General features: G+C 57.5%; 1 protein-coding gene and 1 long non-coding RNA gene across 7 annotated transcripts in view; one reads left to right on the top strand and one right to left on the bottom strand.

The window, feature by feature from the left end:
* The window catches only part of RBFOX3 (RNA binding fox-1 homolog 3), a 96,122-nt gene extending 84,407 nt beyond the window's left edge, over positions 1-11,715 (bottom strand). For all 6 annotated transcript variants that reach the window (XM_019027924.4, XM_019027929.4, XM_019027922.4 and 3 more), the window contains exon 1: positions 11,582-11,715. In XM_019027924.4, coding sequence (XP_018883469.1) covers positions 11,582-11,686 — 105 coding nt within the window. In that variant the 5' untranslated portion in view covers positions 11,687-11,715. The remainder of the gene's footprint in view (positions 1-11,581) is intronic.
* Positions 11,716-12,231: 516 nt separating this feature from the next.
* LOC129533862 (uncharacterized) lies at positions 12,232-15,608 on the top strand. Its single transcript, XR_008680241.2, has 3 exons — positions 12,232-12,893; positions 13,269-13,372; positions 13,843-15,608. It is a non-coding gene; the product is annotated as an uncharacterized lncRNA (long non-coding RNA).
* Positions 15,609-20,080: the final 4,472 nt, after the last annotated feature.

Raw genomic sequence — 20,080 nt, 5'->3', positions numbered from 1 at the left:
CTAGTGATCCTCCCAGCTCAACCTCCCAAAGTGCTGGGATTACAGGTGTGAGCTCAAACTCTTGGGCTCAAGTGATCCTCCCAACTTAACCTCCCAAAGTGCTGGGATTACAGGTGTGAGCCACCACACCCAGCTGTAATATTTAATTTAAAAAGGGTGGAGGAGGGGGAAGATCCATTAGAATTACCAACCTTTGGCTGGGTGCGGTGGCTCACGCCCATAATCCCAGCACTTCAGGTGGCCGAGGCAGGTGGATCACCTGAGGTCAGGAGAGTTCGAGACCAGCCTGGCCAACATGGTGAAATCCTGTCTGTACGAAAAATATAAAAATTAGCCGGGGGTGGTGGTGCACGCCTGTAATCCCAGCTACTCGGCAGGCTGAGGCATGAGAATTGCCTGAACCCAGGAGGTGGAGGTTGCAGTGAGCCGACATTACACCACTGCACTCCAGCCTGGGTGACAGAGTGAGAGTCCGTCTCAAAAAAAAAAAAAAGAAAAAGAAAAAAAGAAAAAAATGCCAACCTTTTATTTTCCCAAATGAGGACATTTAAAAAATGAACAGCAGATACCACTATCACAAAAATGGGCATTTCAACACAAAAAGTAAACATCTTTATGAAAACCATGACTACATTATTCTGATTTTGCCCACTTTGCCACAGCTAGGTGAAACCTTTGTCACAGACACAGCGTGTTGTTGCCTGGTGCAGGAGCTGGGAGGGGACCGGTCTGAGTCTGGTCTGAGGCCTGTGGTCATGGGAGTTTCTCCCAGGCCACCCTGTCCACGTCCCCCTGGTGCTCCCCATGTTCTAGAGCAGCGTGACTCCCTGGGCCTCCATCTGATGGCGATTCCAAGGGAGGCGGCTTGGGGAGCCGGAGGGTCTGTGCTTCTAGCTGGCTCTCCTCACTGCAGGACCAGAGGGAGTATCAGAGCCCTAGAGTTGCTGTGTCCAACAGAAAAGAATGTTCTAGATCGGCCAGTACGTTAACCAGGAGACCCATATGACTATGGGTCCTGGAAACGTGGCTTGTCTCAACAGAGATGTTCTGTCTGCGTAAAATCTACACCCAATTTCAAAGACAGTACAGACACAAGAATGTTAATGATGTCTAATAGTTTATCTCATCCTGATTATTCTGGGGGATAAGATTTGAGCTATGCTGGGTTAAACAAAATCTATGATTGAAATTCATCTCATCTGTTTCTTTTCACCTTTTAAAAATGGCTACCAGACGGGTGAGGTGGCTCCTGCCTGTAATTCCAGCACTTTGGGAGGCCGAGGTGGGTGGATCACCTGAGGTCAGGAGTTTGACACCAGCCTGGCCAACATGGTGAAACCCCGTCTCTACTAAAAATACAAGAAATTAGCCGGGTATGGTGGCGCACGCCTGTAATCCCAGCTACTTGGGAGGCTGAGGCACGAGAATCGCTTGAACCCAGGAGGCAGAAGTTGCAGTGAGCCGAGATTGCACCACTGCAGTCCAGCCTGGGAGACAGAATGAGACTGTCAAATAAATAAATACATACATACATACGTACATACTACTAGAAAATGTAACCTTCCCTGTGACAAGCACTGTATTTCCATTCGACAGCGTTGCTTTGGGGCCTTTCACGGAGCCAGCCAGCCTCTGCTGAATTCTTCTGGTGATGGGGAACTTACACCTCACGAGACAGCTCATGCTAAAGGCATTAAACGCTGGAGACGCCCTTGGAGGTCGTCTTCCCGCTGCCATCCCACCCTCTAGTCCTGCTAGCCCTGTGCTGCCTGGTGGGCAGGGCCTATTCTCTCTAAGGGGCCCACCTGCAGACTTCTGAAGATGGTCAGCTAAGAACCCAGTTAAATGTCCCTGATGCCTTTAGCTGATCTTCCTGGTCAACCTTCTAAAACACACAGTGGCTTGGCAGTGACGGCACGGCACTGGATGCGCCAGCGGGTCTAGGCGGCTCTGACCCCATCCCGTCCGCTCATTGGGTGACAGGGCAGGGGGCCTGGGAGGAAAATGGTGAGCTGGAGCCACCCCTGGATCTCAGACTTTGCTGATTTTACCCCAGGCCTTCTCCCACCGTGTCTCGCCACGCAGCTGGAGATGGCTTCATTTTTTACATCATCCACCTATCGGAATGGACTCCCCATGGGTCATCCTGAGACCCTCTCCCCATGCTGAGTACAGAGCTTTGCACATGCCACGTGCTGAAGTGGAGCCCTGCTGGGGGTGGGGGGTGGGGGTGTCAGTGACATCTTAGTTACCCTTGACCCCAGGGTCACTGGATCTTCTGTTTCCTTTTGCTTCCCCTGAATTTGTTGGTCTAGTTCCTTGTGAAGTCCCATCCGCTTATTAGCTACACCAGGAGACGCAGATGAAAACGGTGAGCATCTCAGTCCCAAATGGGGAGAACAGGGCCTCTCCCCGGGCCTGGTGGTGGGGACCAGGGAAACCTCCAGGGTGAAAACACCTGGTAGAAGGTTTCCTGGGGCAGGGACGAAGTGCTCACTATCACTTAGCTGTCCTCTGCCTTGCCCTATGGTCAGTCCCACACACACAATGCACACTCACACGCACTCACATACATGCCACAGGCACACAATGCAGCCACACGTGCACACAGACACATGCGCACACACACACATCCACAATGCACTCTCACACACTCAGACACGCACACATGCACTCACACACACTGACACAATGCATATCACATACGCCACATGCACACAATGCAGTCACACACGCATACTGACACACGTCCACAATGCACTCTCACCCACTCACAGACACATGCAGTCACACACTGATACACAATGCACACTCACATGCAGTCATACATTGACACATGCACACATCACTCACACGCACTCACACACTGACACACATCCACAATGCAGTCGCTTACATGCACTGACACACACCCAATGCACACAACCACTCACACACAATGCACACTCACATGCACTTGCATGCACACACACTGACACATGCACACAATGCAGTCGCTTACATGCACTGACACACACCCAATGCACACAACCACTCACACACACACAATGCACACTCACATGCACTTGCACGCACACACTGACACATGCACACAATGCATTCACACGCACACACACACTGACGCACACACAACACACTTGCCCCACTTAGCACAGGGCCCGGCACTGTGAGGAGCAGGTGACGTTTGTCTAAGTGAGACTGAGGCCTAGGAGTAGGCGACCTGGGCACAGCAGAGCTGAGCGTCCCCTTGCAGGGTACAGCCACGAATCCCAGCAAAATGCACCTTCATCCACAGTGGCCCCTGCCTGGAACGGTTCCTCCTTCCCCTGCTTGCAGGCCTCAGCTCGGGGCCTCCTCTGCCCCTCTCCGAGGCCCCCGTGCCAACTCCCAGGCATGCCCCAGCCCCTCCTGCCTCTTCCTTCCTCTTCCTCCATACCTGGCAAGTCTATCTGCCTCTTTAGCGACACTATCTCCCTTCCCCACCCACATGATAACTCCGCCAGGGCAGCGGTGACTCATGGGGGTCTGACACGCAGGTGGGAGTACCTGGCGATGGCCAAAGGACACATGGCTGAACAGCGCTTGGGCAGCGTGAGGTCCCTGACCCTGAGCACCTGTCATTTCCCAACTGGCATCCTCGCTCTTTCACATAAGGAAACTGAGGCTCCAGGGACAGGGAGCTCACGCTAGGCCACCAGGCTGGTCACCAGAAGGGCCCAGAACAGCAGACTACCCCACCCATCCCGTTCCTCTGGAGTCCCTGTCATAACGGCTTCAGATGGACACGGACCTATGACCACTCCCAAGGCTGGCATGGAGTCACTCTCCCGGGATCTCCCGGTGTGGGCACTGGCCGAGGGTGGGGTGACTGGGGTCCTTTCCCGCGGGCGTGCTGCCCACTGGAGTGTGATGAAGCAGCCCTCTTCCTGTCTCCGGGCGGTCCAGGGCCTGGCAGACACACTGCCTAGACCACCCCTCTCCTGCCCTGCTGCCGTGGCTCCCCAGTGCTCCCTGGACGAGCTCCCCAGGGTCAGATGCTTGAAGCTGACTCACCACAGCTCAGACGCTGGGCACGCCCGAGCTGCCGGCTCTTGGGGTGGCGCCTCTGAGGGTGATTAAGAGGCTGTTCAGAAAGCCTGGATTGGTGGTGGGCGGCAGGTCCGAGCTGCGGGGCGCAGTAGCCTCTGCAGCCCCAAAAGCTCTCTGGAGAGAAGATGTAAAACCCTGCCTCAGAGGCTTAGACACAGACGCCCCGGCTGGAAGGGCAAGACGGCTGGTGGACTCCTCACTCTCTCTGACCACCTGGGGGCTCGCATACACCCTCACAGCCAGTGCCGGGGAGATGTGCTTGTCGCCCTGGGGACCAATTTCTGTGACTGAGTTGTGTCTGTGAACCCCAGGAAGGGCAGGACAGGGTCCTTTACTCCGGACTCTAAACTCAGGGCCTGCTGTGGTGCTTGGCCCAAACGGCAGCTCCAGGAGGAATTTGCGGAAGGGGGTCCTCTGGAGACGGTGATGCCCCACCTCTTTGCCTTCTCCTCTTCTGTGGATTCCCTGAGCTGTGCAGGGACCCCAGGGTGAGGGCATGGCCTTTGGATACAAAGACCCTGCCTGCCCCACAGAGGTCTGGGCCCAGCAGAGACAAGACTTGCTCCATTGCCCTTCTGTGGCTGTCGGGCCCATCTCTGTTGAGCTGGTAAGGGACCCACTGCCCACAGTTCGAGCTGGACCTGCTGGCACCAGAGCCCCCAGCACCCCCCAAGCAGGGCCCATGGCATGAGCCCAGCAGCTCAGCCGAGTAGTCCCAGCCTTCCTGCCCAGAACCAAGCCCCCCAGCCCCAACTGGGTCTCCTTCCAGAGCTGAACTCGCTGCCCCGGAGGCACTGTGAAACCAATGGCCATATTCCAGCTGTGCTGGTGACACAAGAAGTCGGAGTCAGTCCTTCCGGTCTCGAGTAATGCGATTTGCAAGATACGCACAGCCCCCGACAAGCCAAGTCACTGCCTGGTGGATGGGTTGCCTGGAGGGGGTTTCCCAGGGGCCTAGTTAGAGCCTGGGGGACGAAGAGGGGCTGGAATCTTCCGGGAGGAAGTAGTGGTGGCTCTCTCTGAATGAGAGAAGCAGAGAAAAAAAAAATGACTGTGGCAGAGAAAAGAGAAATTACGCAGGGAAGGAAGAAAAAGGTGAAAAGGGAGAAGATTAAAAGCATGGAAAATTCTAGGGGCCACAGCTGATCATAAAGGCGGAAGAAAAAGGGTTAAGGCCGGTTAGGAAGCTCCGAGACAGGTGCTCCAGAGAAGGAAGCCAAGAGAAGAGACAGACGGTGACCTGTAATCTCCTTCACGAGGTCCCAGCTGCTGTCCCGGTCCGGGTCGGAATCCACTGGCCTCCCCTAGTCCCCGCTATGCCCCCTGGGTCCCACACCACCAGGAGCTCCGGACCTCCCTCTGGACGCCTGCCCATGGGACTGTCTGTCCTGGTCCAGGTACCACATGGGCCTAGCCTGGGCTGAGCTGGGTGCCAGGGGTTGCAAGCACCTCCCCAGAGCTGGCCCAAGGCCACCACTGGCCTCCTCCTCTCCCCCCTGCCCTCTCCCCAGCCTTGGAACCTGATATTCTGCTTTAAGCCACCTTTGGGTTGCGTCCCCAGGACCAGAGGACAGGAGACAGAAGGGCACGTGGGCTGGGATATCTTGGCCTCCACCTCCTCCAAGGACGGCAGCCGTTTGTGCTTCCCAAGTTGTGTGGCTCAGCGTCTGCCCTGCAGGTCTAGCGGGCAGCAGACACCCCGCTGTGCCAGGCTGGAGAGGAGAGGCGGGAGGCACATTCATTGCATGGCTGCAGCGTTCTCCCCTGCGCTCTGCTAACCTCCCAGCATGCCGAATGGCCGTCAGCTTACCCCCCTCTGCGAGCCCAACCTGCTCCTCTGGCCCATACCAGCTGGAAAGCCAGGGGACACACTGGCACACCCATGCTGCCCACCAAGCCCGGGTCCTCAGGTGGGACAGGTCGGGATGGGCATTCTTTCCACCCAGAGCCCGGGTGCCGGCGGACCCGCTTCCTAGACCCTCCATGGGCAGGGGTGGGGGAGATTTTACTAGTGGTTCCTGGGAACTGGTACATGATTCAAACCTTAGTCTGCTCAGCCATCAAGACGAGGTTTTGCAGCCTCTTTAAGGGACCTGAAAAATCCTACCACCCTCAATCAAGCGCAGAGTTAGCTGCTCCCCATTGCCTGGACCATCCCTGGCCCCAGCTCTCTCCAGCCCCTGAGAAACACACATTTGTCCACGTTGGGAGGAGCCCCAGTCTCTGGACAGAGACGACCCCCAGGGAAGGTGGAGGTCCGAGGCTGCTGGCTGCGCACGGCCCACATGCCCTGCCGAGTCTCAACACTGAGCAACCTGCCGCTCCTCCGCCGAGCAGCCCCCATCTGTGTCCAGGGCTGGAGCTTTCTCCTCGGCCATCACTGCCTGGCTCCTACGGGCTCCTTCCCCCCCGCCACGTCCACCAGCCATGCTTATCCTGTGTCCAGCCAGCCAGAGCTCCCTTCTCAGAGAAACTCACTCACCCCACGGAACAAGACACCATGTGGAGGTTTCCGAGACAGGACCCTTCCGCTTTTCTGAACCCAAAGGAATCTCCTAAACATCGCTGGGTGTCAGGGTTCAGGGGAGATCAGGCTAAAGACTTGCAGGAAAAGCCAAGAAAGAGCTTAAGCCTCGAGAAGCCTCCAGATAATGCATGTTTTCTTTTGCACATGGCCAAGAAAAGTGGTTGGAAAAGGACCAGAACTTCCCGAATCTTTGTTGTTCAGGAGAAAGCGACATGGACTCGAGCCCCAATTCTGGAATCTGGCTGCCTGGGCTGGAATCCAGGTTCTGCTTCTCAGCAGCTTCCCGAGGTAGTACGTGACCTAACCTCCCTGTGCCTCGGTTTCTCCAACTGAAAACGTGCATGTCCACACCCTCAGCAGATTCCAGAACAAACGTCAGCTGCCAAAGAATGAAACTGGAGAAGAACCCACAAATGTAACCGAGCTACTTCAGTAACCAAATGACATCAGGGTAAAGAGGTCTCACCCGTACGGATGCGTGGCTCAAAGCAAGGACCAAGTGCCATCCTTTCCCCCTAATCATTCCCAGGGAGTGAGGGCGCAGGGCCGCTGCGTGAGTTCATTCAGAATAAACATCACCTGACCTCAACTACTTGTCTGGTTAAATTCTCCAGTGAACAGGACAATTTTTCAGATGTGGCTGCAGCCAGCAGACCAGACCTGGGCAGCAATGGATGCTGCCGCGGGTGCACGAGCTGCTGTTCAGTGCCCTCCTCCCTCCGCTGGCCAGTGGTGGGATACTCTCTAGCCACCCATGCTGACCCGCAAGCCAGCGTGTCTCAGACGGGGTTCCTGGAATCCCACCAAGTCAACAGGGGAGGCATCAACAGCCCAGGGAACAGAGACTAAACGCAAGGTGCAAGCGGTGGTGCTACGTCTGCCACAGTAATTAATCCTGATTAAAAATGCCTGTGATTAGCAGCCTCGCTACCTGAGAGGGAAGAGAGAATGATTATTAATAAGAACAGTGCCTCCTAATGAATCTCAAAACAGACCCTAGAATCCCCCTGCCCCTCGGCGGAGCCTTTGGGTTCCACAACCAGAGGGAACGTGCTCTGCCATCAACAACTCCAAGAAGCAATTGCTGGGCACCGTGAAGCCGCTCGGAAACGCCGCATCCTCCACGGAAGCTTCCGGTGCCTGGTGATGTTTACCTCCGCAAGGGAGACTATCTGTGATTTCACCTTGATTGAGCACACACGGAGAGCAAAAGCAACGGAATTCACGACGCGTCCCCCAGGAAGATCCTGGGTCCTCTGAGGGCCAGCCCCCTCCCCTCCCCTTACAATACTTTAAGGCACTCACAGCCCTCTCCCCCGGAGCCATTTACTGGCTTGCAATTGGATGGAATAAGATTCTCTTTTATAGGACACTGCAGTTTAATAATAAAGTAATTACCGTGACAAAATCCCATTTTTCGAGCTTGGGGTTTTTTCCTCCTATCCTCTCAAACTTGCTCCACCGGATGGATCCCAGGCCAGGGCCTCCCAGGGAGTTCTGCTGATGGTCTAGATTTTCAGATGAGCTCCTTCTTGCCCTGAAAGGTGACCAGTATCAGCCCCAACCCTCCTCACTGGCCATAATGCACCAGCAACAAAAGCTTCAGGGTTCCTAGGAGGGGTCAGATGTCGGGGGACCACGGCACCGGGCTGCCCTTCAGGGAGCTAGGCCGGCGCCCAAGTGGGGCTCCTGGAGGTGGGCTGAGTGGGCAGGAAAGCTTCAAAGGGCATGAAGTGAGTGCGGCCCAGGGTCACCCCTCATCAGCTCTTAACAAACGCCAGAGCCCAACGCACAGCTGGAGTTCTCCTGGTGTCAGATGATCCGAAATCATCCTGGGATGGTCAGAACTCAGAAATATCACCTCCGCTGCTGGGAGAGGGGCTGAGAAGACAGAGGGACCAACAACAAGTGCCTCTAATTAATCACAGAACTGTTGTGTCTCAGGAGGGACACACCCCATCCCCAGCCTACCTAGGGTCCAACCCAGGGCAGCAGGAAAAGGCTCATGCTTCAGTAGAATGGAATTCCGCTGGGTGAGGTTTTAGTTGGTAATTTCCAGTTTGAAAGACTATAGGCTTAGAAAGCCTGCCTGTTTAAACGCTGCATCTTAATGTGCCTCAAACTACGTCTCCTGTCTTGCTTGAATTCATGTCTTTTGCTCCCGCTCTTGTTATCAAATGTGCTGTTGAGATTGAATGTACAGCCCACATATGGCGCCAACACTCACTCACACAGAGGACCTGCAGCCCCCACCTGGGAGGCTGGAGCACCGCAGGCTCTCATTTCTAGAGGCCTGGCCGGGTACAGCCCCAGGCCCCTCCTCCTGCGGCCTTTACCTCCAGGGGCTGCTGCAGGCTCTGGCTCATTCCAAAGGTGGTTTGGGATAAGCAGGTTCCCAAACTAAATGTCATTATTTGTTTCTTAACGGTTCTGGACCGCCCCAGCTGTGTGTGCTCGCCTAAAAACATACACCCACAAATAGCCAGGAAATGGCTGCATTCTAGACCTTTCCGGAGTCCACTGAGACACATGGCCAACAACCCCAGCAGAACAGCCGCGGGCGAGGGAAGGAAAGTGAATGCTCAAAGCCCGGCGCAACAGCAGGCTCTGGCCTTCCCAGGGACAATTCGGGATGGCTATGGCTCCGTGGACATCTTTTTGCCTTCCCACTGCCCCTACAGAAAGCTCCAAATGCCACAAGTCAGGGATGCATTCACCTAGCCCTGGAGAAATCGGGGTGTCTTCCCCGTGGGTCATGTTGGTGGACTCACCCCAACTATAAGCGCTGGTCTAATTCTACCGAGACAGCGTCAAATGTGTGGCTGCCATTTTTTGGAGGCTTGCCTCTACTTCATCTTAACTCAGCCCTCACATTCAGCCTGTGAGGACTATGTCATTCAAGGAAGACACTGAGGTTCAGAGTGGTGATAACTAAGACAACAGAATCAATAAACCATGGATTGGTCTCCAGGCCAGGACCCTTACTCTAAATCCTACACTCTACCTGCAGAACCCAGAGCTGCACTTCCTGCTGCCTGGGACATTCCTGCCATGCCTGGGTGGCTGTACGGCAGATCTGTCCCCAATAACCTCACCTGGCCACCCCAGAGATTCCCAAGTCAGTCCTATGCTCATGGAAAACTGGGAGGGGCTGGGAACCTGACCTCGGAGGCCTATCCTGACTCCCTGTGATTCAGTGTCAACTGGGAATTTAGGGCAATGGCCATGGCCTGGGATTGGATGACTTCCTGCCTGTCAGTTTGGGGGCTCCCCAGTGGCTCCTGGGCTGTGTCCAGGAGTCCCCAGATGTCACAGGTGGTCCTGGGAAGATGGCACCAAAGATCAAGGGCCCTGGGCTGCAGGCCACTGCCGGCCACCCTCTGCCACTGCTGGCCACCCTCTGCTCCTGCACCAGCCTCTGCTCCTGACCATCACACAGTTCCCCTGTCCCTCTGCGGCTGCTACGTTTGGCAGTCCCTCATGCATGGGCCCTTGTAACGGGCTGACCCAAGTGCCCAGGGGCTAGCTGCCCTGGGCCAGCTCGGAAGGTCCCATCTTTGCCTTCTCTGTCCATTGCTCCACCTTAAACCACCTTCTATAACTCCTTGGAGGGCCAAGGGGCACAAACGGGTAAGAACCCGTCACCCAAAGGCCCAGACCCCTGGAGTCTCTCATTGTCTCCAAGAAACACACACACACACACACAATCGCTCTTCTCCATTTCTCCTCCAACGTGTGCATGGAGGCGGGGGTGGGGAGACATCTTCATGGAGACTCTTGGCCTGGCCTGGCCAGGTTCCTTGGGGTGGGCACCCTGTACTCTCTCTCTCCAGTCTCGAAGCCCCCAACACGGGGTGCAGAACGCGTCCTATGGGAACCCCTCTCACTGGGCCCTGCAGGCCCCAGGATGAGCCTGAAGCGCTCACAATCCCACCAGGCTCCTCCAGCAGCCGCCCCCACCCCTGCAGGCCCAAGCAGAGGGTGAGGGTGGGAACCGAAAACAAGGCAGACGCCACAGCGCCAGGAGGGAGAGGCAGGCCCAGAGATGTGGGCAGCCAGGGTGCGTGAGGCCAGGGTATTGAAGCCCGGGCCAGGCTGGCGCCGGGAACTGCGGCCCACAGAGGCCGAGGGGCCTGGGGGAGACGAGGGAGTCCCCCTCTGTCCCCAGTGCAGGCCTGGGACTGCACTAATTCCGCATTGGGTGGCAGCGCAGGACCCCCGTCCCCTCCCCCAACGCCCCGGCCGGCCGGCGGGCAGGCGGCTGCTGATGCTCTGTGCGCACCTCCCCACGGGGCATCCTGGGGATCTGGGGGCTCAGAGTCGCTGACTTTCCTGCCCCCACCCAACCCCAACTCGCCAGCTGGAGCTTCCTGCGCAGCCCCCAAGATTGCAAAAGTCTGGCCCCAGCCCCCTCTCCGGCCACAGCTCCTGGGGCCTCCCTCGCCAGGCGGGTGGCCCGCCTCCCCCGCCTCCCCGGAGGCCCGGCGCGCGGTCTGCGCTGCAGCAGAGCTCGGCGCCCCCGCCGCCGCCTCTGCGCGCCCCCCGGCTTTCCCGACGCTGCCAGGGAGGATGCCCCGCTCCCCGCCCCGAGTCCCCAGCGGCCCGGCGCGAAGTTCCCCAAAGTGACCCGGGCGCCGAGAACCCCCGCCCCCTCCCCTCGGGCTTCCCCGGAGACTCTGCCCGCCGCCCCCTCCCGCGCCTTCGGAAAAGTTGCGAGCGACGCCCCAAACTCCGGCCCCCCCGCCCCGCGCCGCGCGCGCCCTGGGCGCCCCCGCGCTTGGCCGCCGCGCAGGGGCGCAGTTCCCCCTACCCCGGCCCCGGCGCCATGACGCGGGGAGCGCAGCGGGGGCCACCGGTGGCGGCGGCGGCGCAGAGGCGGCCAAGTGCGGGGCGTGGGCGGCAGCGCGGGGCGCACGTGCGCCGGGCCGGGGGCCGGGGCCGGGGCCCTGGCGGGGGGCCGCTTACCTGTTGGAGGTAGAGGAAGGCGGGCGGGCAGGGCACGGAGTGCGGGAGCATGCTGCCGGAGTTGGACAGCAGGAGGCAGCCCGAGTTCGCCATGGAGCACAGCATGGGGCGGCAGGGGGGCGCCCGGCGGCGGCTCTGCGCTCGCTGCGTCCCTCGGAGTGTGCGCGCGCCCTGCCTCCCGGGCGCCCTCCCGGTCTCTCTCCTCCTCCTCCTCCGGGCCTCCCCTCCCCCTCGTGGCGCTCTTTAAGAGGGAGGCATCGAAAGGAGAGCGGCGCGCCTCTGCCCGGTGTTCCCCCTGCCCGGGCGGGGAGGCTGGAGAGAGCGCGCGCGAGAATACGGCCAGAGAGTCTGTGCGCGAGAGATCGGGCGAGCGGGCGAGAGCAGGAGTCAGTCACTTTGGAGCCTCCGGAGCCCTGTCTGCAAAGAGTGGTGCGTGTGCGTGTGTGAGTGCGCGCGTGTGCGCGCGTGTGTAGCGGTGGGAGGGGGAGTCCCTGGCGTACTCCAACATCAAACGGAGCCCCGCGCGGAGGGAAGAGAATCCGGAGCGACGGCACAACAGCTGATCCCACACTTAACCCCTCGCCCGCCGGCACCGGGGCAGCCCTCCCTCGCGCCCTCCCACGCTCGGGCCCCTGCGCACCCCTCCTCCTCCCCGTTGCCAGCACTTGCTCCCGGCCTGGGGGGTCTGGAATCTCCCTTTGCCCCCGCTCCGTTCTCCGGCCGCTGCGGAGAGGAGGAGCCGCTCCGCCGGCTCTGCGGCCGACCGACCGGAAGGCGCCTCGTCCTGTTTCGCGTTCAGAGAAGCGCCTTTCCTAAGGGAGGCCGGCTCAGTGGCGGGGATGTCGGTGATGTAATGAGGGCATCTACGCAGAGGCTTCCGCGCTGGGGAAGGCTTCTCTGGCTGCCCAGGGCTTGGAAATCCAACCAGAGCCTCCAGGAGCGTCTCCTGCCCTCCTGCTGGCCCCCAGACCCCATCGTACATCCCAGCCTCCTGCCACAGGCATCTGGTCTTGTGGCTACTTAGATGGGGGTGGGGGACACGGGCACCGGCCACAATGCATCCTCCCCTCCCTGTACCCAGACACACTGGACTTGACGTGTTTCGCTCCCACGGGACAGGCGTGCATAGGTCCCCACCTCCTTGCCCCATTCAGCACGTGGCAGAGGTCTCGGCAGTGCCCCTTGTTCCACCACTGTGACTGTGCACACACCTGCAGCTTCAGCGGCCACACACACACCCACTGGCCTACCCCGAGGCCACACTCACCAGAGGCCCCCTGGATCAGTCTCAGTTTACCAGGATAAGCCACAGGTGAGCTTGGCTGCAAGAGGGATGGGCTGCCAGTGGCCACTGTCAGAGGCAGAGCCAGTGGGGTCATGCCTAACCTCACGCCTTCCAGGAAAGGGGCAGATCCCAGGCACCCAGTACCCATTCTGAACGCACCTGTCCTACCTTAGGGCACTTGTGACTCCTCTCCTCTCACTGCAGACAGTGAGCCCTGAGCTGGAGGGAGGCAGGCCTGGGGCCACCTGGCAGTGGGGAGACGGCTGGCCCGGCAGTCATGTCTGACCCTCACTTGCTGTGTGATCTCAGAAAGGTCGATTGTCCCCTTGGGGCCTTGGTTTCCACATCCAGCCCGAGAGATGGGTCAGATGTTGTCTGAGATCCCTGTTGCACCCACTGCAGGACACGTGGCCTGAGGGCCATTGAGGAAGAGGGAACAAGGAAGGGAGGGAGAGAAGGGTGGCCTCTCCACGCCCAGTTTAGGAGGCTCCATTTGAACAAGGCAGGTAGGTGCAGGCACCTGGGACCATTCTCTCAGGTGCCCCTTGTTCATCTTCTTCGTAGAGGAGCTGGGATGTGGAGTCCGGGAGGGAGGCAGACAGGGGAAGAGACAAGGCTCAGGGGAGAGATGAGGCAGGAGAGCTGGCCATCTAGCCGTGTGGTCTGACCTGAAATCCTGCTCTGTGTTCCCTCTGGGGTGGTGCTGGCACAGGACAAGGATAGGGGGCTTGTCTGACTCCACAGGGTCTTGGCTATGGACTTGATGAGGCCCTCCCTGCTGTCAGTAACTTGGTTTCCCAGCCTAGGACAGTGGTGGGGGTCCCAGCGCAAGGGCCGGGCATGCCTGGGCCAGGAAGACGAGGTGGGTTGTAGCATTTGCCACCTGAGCCTTGCAGAAGGGCTCCTCATGAGCGTGGTGCCCTGGAGTGGCCCTTGCTGCCTCCCTCCTGAGTCAGGTTGTTCTTGCTTGTTCCAGAAGCCATCCCTCTTTTGTCTTCTCTGGGCACCTGTCCGTCACCACTGCCCTGCTGCACCTTCCCTGGAGGATGCTCAGGAATTCGGGACAGCCACATAGCATTCAGCCTAAACCCAGGCTCCAGATCCACCCTGCCTGTGAATCATTTGCTCATTAATTTGCCATTATGACCATTATGACCAAGTATCTCCTGTGGAATCCAAGCCTCATCCCCTCCAGAAAGGGATTTGGGAGTGCTTCCTAAGCCATGCCCGACACAGAGCCACTTTTTGAGTCAACGCTACTGTTTTTCCTTATTGAGAACCCACTATATGCAGACAGTGTGCTCGGTGCTGGGGCTGCAGAAATCAAGTTCTCTGCCCTGGAGTGAGCACACCGTCTAGTGGGGGAAGCAAAGCTTGTAAACGAAGACTGCAGCCTAATGTACTGAGAGCTTTGACAGCCCAGGACAGGGAGAGCTCAGATCTGGGGTGTGGCCAGGGAAGGTTTCCTGGACCCCTGAGCTCAGTCATTGGCCCAAAGAAAGCCAGGGTGGTCCCCACTATCTGCATCTGCATCACTTCTGGCAGCCCTGCATCTGGTCACCTGTGTGCCTCTCTGCCCAGCCACCTGCCTTCCAGCCTCACCTCCAGATTGCACTGGGCCCAGGAGCATGTCTGGACACCTGCCTCCATCAGGCGGCTCATCACACCCAGCTCCAGAGAGACAGGACTGAGAATAGCAGAATGGAATGAAAATAATACCTCCAGAAAAAGGATCTGAACGTGTGTGTTTGGCTTATTTCTTGGGACAGGGGCTGTTATGCTGTGCTTCAGCACGAGCCAGTTAGCGAACAGCACGCACCTCAGTGCTCCGCTGTGATTGTTTCAGAGTGTCGCGCAGGCCTGACTCTGCAGACCCCACCAGCAGGAACCATGCCCTCATCACCTCCTACCTCCAGTACCTGGCACCAGGGCGGTACAAAGTTTTTCAGATTCCCCAGGCCCCATGCAGCCCTCCTGAGTCCCTGGTGCCTTGTGGACTGGGGTGGGTGGCCCTGAGCAGGGGGTGGGGGAAGCCTGTGCTCCTGGTGGCTGTGCTGCCCCCGCTCCTGGGGCGGAGGGAGGCTGCGTGCTGGGAAGAGCTGTCACTCCAGTGCTAATATTCACTACTTAAAAAAAGAGGCAAGAAAAAATATCCCATTCGCCCTGAATCTGAGAAGGGCCTTGTTAGGCAGGCAGGAACTGAGCTGTAATTATTTCTGCGCTCCTGGGCACCACTATAAATATCAGGCAAGGGAGGCACCTCAAAAGGTTCCGATGGTTCCAAGGCTTTGGAGATCTCCTGGTTCCTTCCTGACCCCATCCTATGTCACCTTCCCTGGCAGGGGCCTTGGAGGGTGCAGGCACTGCCTCTCCTCCAATTGGGCAGGGCGTGTCTTCCCCAGCTTCCCTGAGCGTGCCTGCCTGGGAAATTCTAGCCCACGTAACCTTGCCAGATGCCCTGAATCTCTTCAGTGTGTACCTCTGTGAAATGGACACACAGGATTCTCCCTGGGAGAGCATTTGCTAAAAGGCGTGCAGGGGAATACTAGCCTCCAAGGTGGCCTGTGTTTTTAACAAAAGGTGGGCCAAATGAGTCCTGTGGTCAGATGACTTGGGGGAGTGTTTCTTCTGACCCCTACCCATGTCCTTTGGAAATTCCCAAGGTGGCACATGGCAAATCATAGTAGAAAGGAAGCAACTCCACACTCCCTTTAGGGGAGGAAGGGAGGTGAATTCCTCATCCTCCTGCCCCTCTTTCCCCCTCCAGGCGCCCAGGCCGACCATCCTCAGGCTTCCCCTGCGCCGTGAGGACAGTGTGCAGCTTGGCAGCTGCGCTCCCAGGACAAGGAGTGAGCTCACAGTCTCTGGTTGCAGCTGTGCTTGGCCGCGCCAAGCCGAGCCTTAATCGACAAATACATCGTGCTTTCCGCAGAGCCAGACCTTCCTGCCCCAGCCCTGGGGTATTTGGCCTGGGCTTGGGCACGAGCACTGGGGGACGAAAGAGGCAGAGTGGCAGAACTGGATCTCCACAGTGGTGTGAAGTGGGCATGGCTCAGGGATGGGAGGATGTGTGCGTGTCTGTGTGTGTGTGATGGGGTGTGGGGAGAGCCAAGAAGCCACTCTGACCAGCTGGAGTCCTGTATCACCATGGAACACTTTGCAGGGGAATTAATGTCCCAATTCAGCAGCCAGGGCAACAGGGTTGGAGACAGGGAGAAGCCCCCACTCAGGCTTTCATGGGATGCCCCCAGCAGACACCATGGGGCAAGGTCAGGCTGGGGATGGGAAACCCAGCAGACACCATGGGGGAAGGTCAGGCTGGGGATGGGAAACCCAGCAGACACCATGGGGCAAGGTCAGCTTGGGGATGGGAAACTCATCAGCCTTTTTTTTTAAAAAAAATGTAGAAATTCTCACATTCCCAGAGGAGGCGGCTTCCTTATATCAGGAGTCGGGGGCTGCTTCCACTTTGTTCTGGCCTGTTTAATCTCCCCAGAAGGGCAGAAAAGCCAGCAGAGGGTCCCTGCAAGCAGGGGTGAAGCAAGCCCAGGGATGAGCCGTCGGTGCAGCCCTGGCAGGCGAGGCCTCGCTGGAGGTGGCCAGCAGAGGGCCCACTCACACCACCTTCACCGGCTGGCCTGCGAGGAAGGGCTGCTGGGGTGCTCCCCACCCCCAACCCCCTCTGCCTCCCTCTGCCAGGGGTCCTCAGCAGTGCAGAGGGAAAGCTAAGCCCAGCCCAGCTGCCGGGGCCAGCACCCACCTTCTGGCTCAGCGGGGGTCCCCCACCCACTGGCACTGTCCCCCTGGCCCCAGCAGAGACTGCAGCAAGAGTAAAAATCGGCGTGCAAAGGAAGTTTATTTATCTGTTTAATTAAGAGGCGTTTGCCAGCCACATTCGGGTCCATCCGTCTCACTTACAACCATGTCCCAGCAAAATTAAACATAATAAATACAGGGAGACTGAAAGCGAAGGGCACACTTGAGATATATGGGCAGAGCCAGCAGTTGCACAGGGTTGCAGTTATAAGCACATCTCTCTCTTGCAAGTTCCTCTCCCCTCGGGGGCCCAGGAGCCAGAGGAATGCGCTCAGAGAAGGGGCTGTGGGTGCCGCTCACTCTGCTCCTTCCACTCAGCACTGTTGCCAAGCTTTATTTATTTTAAATGAGCCCCCAGGACTTCTCCCTTCTCCTCTTCTGTGGAAGGGGAGCGAGCTCTACACCGAGCAAAAGGAACATCTGAAAGCAGCCAGCACTGTGATGTTCCACCCCAGGGCTCGGTGGGTAAGAGGTCTTGGAAGCTGAGGCCCTGGAAAGCTCGTTGCAAGCTCCTGCTGCATCTGGGCCATGAGCTCCTGGCAAGGAGACAGCCTGGGCTGAGCAGAGCCTGGGAGAAACAGATCTTTGGTCTTCAGTGCCAGCTGTGGCCAAGCCACCGTTTGGCAAACTGGGCCCAGAATCCCACAGAAGCCAAAGGAAGAGGGGGGCACTTTGATTTCTGTCTCTCATCTGAAGGCTCAAGAGCCTGGCAATTTGCTTAAACTTCCCAGGAACAGAAGCACACAAAGGGGGAGAATGGCAATTTATTATTACTGATTGCTAACTGTAACAATACCTTGTATCTGCTCAGTGCTTTCCTAACCTTTTCAAAGAGCCTTCATGTATCTCACCTGATCATCACAAGTTAGGTAGGGAAGGTGTAATGATGCCCATTCGATATATGATGACCCTTTTAGGATCACAGAGGTGGTCCAAGGTCACACAACTAGTCAGAGGCAGCGTCTGGGCCAGAAGGCAAGACTTGGAACTTGGATTTACGGGAGCCCTTTTCTTCCCTTCGACTACTGTGCTGGGCTCATGCCCCTCTGTGAACGTGCTCATCGTTAGCCCTTGGCTCTCTCTCCTAACAGGATCAACCCCAAACCAAATCCGTTAATGTAATAGTCATTTGCAATAGCTTGGGCGTTTACTAATCACACCGCTGCTCCGTCTGTGCAGCAATTATCTCGAATTTCCTCTTTCTCATTAGGCAGGAGGTCGCGAGGACTCAGTGGGTTGCTGAGCCCTGTGATGACGCCAAGGAGAGGAGCTGCTGCTAGACCAAGGAAGCCCTTCCTCAGCATTGCTAGCTGATCTTCCATGGAGCGCCCAATTTCCTGGGCCCTCACCCCGCGCTCAGCTGACCCACCAGCCCCGAGCCCTCCTGTCCTGCCCAAGCCTGTGCATGTGTGCCCTTGTGCCCAGACCATAGATGGCTACAGAAAAGAGAGTCCTGAATGGCTTGGGAAGTTGTATATTTGCTTGGAGATGATGACTCCAGCTCGGACTGGGTATCCAGTGAAGTGCCCTTGGATGGTTGGGCCCCCACTGCAGACATGACTGATGACAGCCTTTGCTCCTGCCAGGGCAGGGATCATACCAGCCAAGGAAAACCCATATCACTCGCTGCTCCACGCAGCCCACCCAGGAGGCACGCACCACTAACATCACTCTTGGTACCCCCACTTGCTCTCCTTCAGCATCAGGGTCAACTCCAGCTTCTTGTTTGAGGTCACCTCTTTCCCCCAATCAAAAAACAGAGTGAAGCCCGGGTGCAGTGGCTCACGCCTGTAATCCTAGCACTTTGGGAGGCCAAGGCAGGTGGATTACCTGAGGCCAGGAGTTTGAGATCAGCCTGGGCAACATGGTGAAACCCCGTCTCTACTAAAAATACAAAATTAGCTAGGCTTGGTGACACATGCCTTTAATCCTAGCTACTCGGGAGGCTGAGGCAGGAGAATCACTTGAATCTGGGAGGCGGAGGATGCGGTGAGCCGTGAGTCGTGATCGCGCCATTGCACTCCAGCCTGGGCAACAAGAGTAAATCTCTGTCTCACCAAAAAAAAAAAAAAAAAACAAAAAAAAAAAAAACAGAGTGAAGAAGAAGAAAGGAGTCCTCAGGGACAAGAGTGATGGGGCTGGAAGGGGAAGTGGCATCACGTCGCCCAGTCCCTGGCCTTCTAGCTGGCAGACACCGAAGCCTTCAGAGACACGTGCTCTCTTTTTTTTTCCCCTTGAAGCTCTCCACTGGGGGAGACCCTGCTGTCTCTCCGGGGAGCCCAGTTAGGTTTTTATCACCCTGACTGCCAAGAAACTCTGCCTCATGTGGTACACAAATCTTTTCTGTCTTAATTTTATTCAAAGGGTGAAGGCTTTGAAAGAGTGACAAGGGGGAGCTTAGAGCAGAAGCTGAAGCCACTGCCACTCCCTGTAGCTCCCAGGAGGGACTGGGGCCACTGACCAAAACTTGTAGAGCAAAGCCGTGCATAAAGGGAGGGGGCTGAGTGAGCACAGCTCTTGCATACCGATGGGGAACAGGAGCCCTGCACTCTCAGGGTGTCCAAAAGGGAAGACTGTACACACAATGTGGGTACAATTTGGGTAGCTCCCATTGCTATGGCCGGCATGAATTTGCACCACGTTTGGTTAGAATTGAACTGAGGAAACAGCATTCAGGGTTCCTGAGTAGAGACCCATGGGAAGAGGTCAAGGTTTGTTCTTCCATCAACAGCGGGTGGGTCTGAGCTGACCCCTGGGTAGAGGCAGCAAGGGTCCACCTCCAGCAGTGAAGTGGCTGGGTGCTCCCATTTGCCATCAATTTTTAGAAAATCTTACTTAACAGAGAAACCAATATCCCTTCCTCCAGCACTGGGCAAGGAGAGGCCACATGGAGAGCACGTGCAGCACTGTAGAGAGGGAATGGTGGCCCGGGGGTACCCCGCACCCCAGGACTGGGAAGTTAGGACCTCCAAACTCTGAACAGACCCAAAAGACTGGATAAAGCATCTGCCTGTAGCCCCAGCCCCAGCACTCGGTGACTCTGAAGCTAGGACCTTCAAACTCTGACCAAACCTGAAAGACTCTGGAAAAAGCAGCTGCCTGTAGCCCCAGCCCCAGCACTCAGTGAGTTAAAAAGCAACCGCAAGGCCTCGGGAAACAGAATGTGAGGGGCGGGCACTCTGCTCGTCCTCTGCCCCTGCATGCCCCCTAAAGCCAAAGCGTCAGCTCATTAAAAGCTCATTAGGAGCCCGAGGCACACAAAGGCCCAGAGAGGCATTACTGTCCTGGCAGAGTGCGTGGCCCTGGGGAGGCCGATGCACTGCTAGGCAGCCCGTGCCAAGCTGCAGACGGGGGCCGGGCCATGGAGTGATGAGGCGGCCGGCGGCAGGAGGTAGGGG

Source organism: Gorilla gorilla, chromosome 4, assembly GCF_029281585.2.
Source record: "Gorilla gorilla gorilla isolate KB3781 chromosome 4, NHGRI_mGorGor1-v2.1_pri, whole genome shotgun sequence".
Taxonomy (NCBI): Eukaryota; Metazoa; Chordata; class Mammalia; order Primates; family Hominidae; genus Gorilla; species Gorilla gorilla.
Note: the sequence above shows the minus strand (reverse complement) of the source record. Positions and strands in the feature narration are given on the sequence as shown.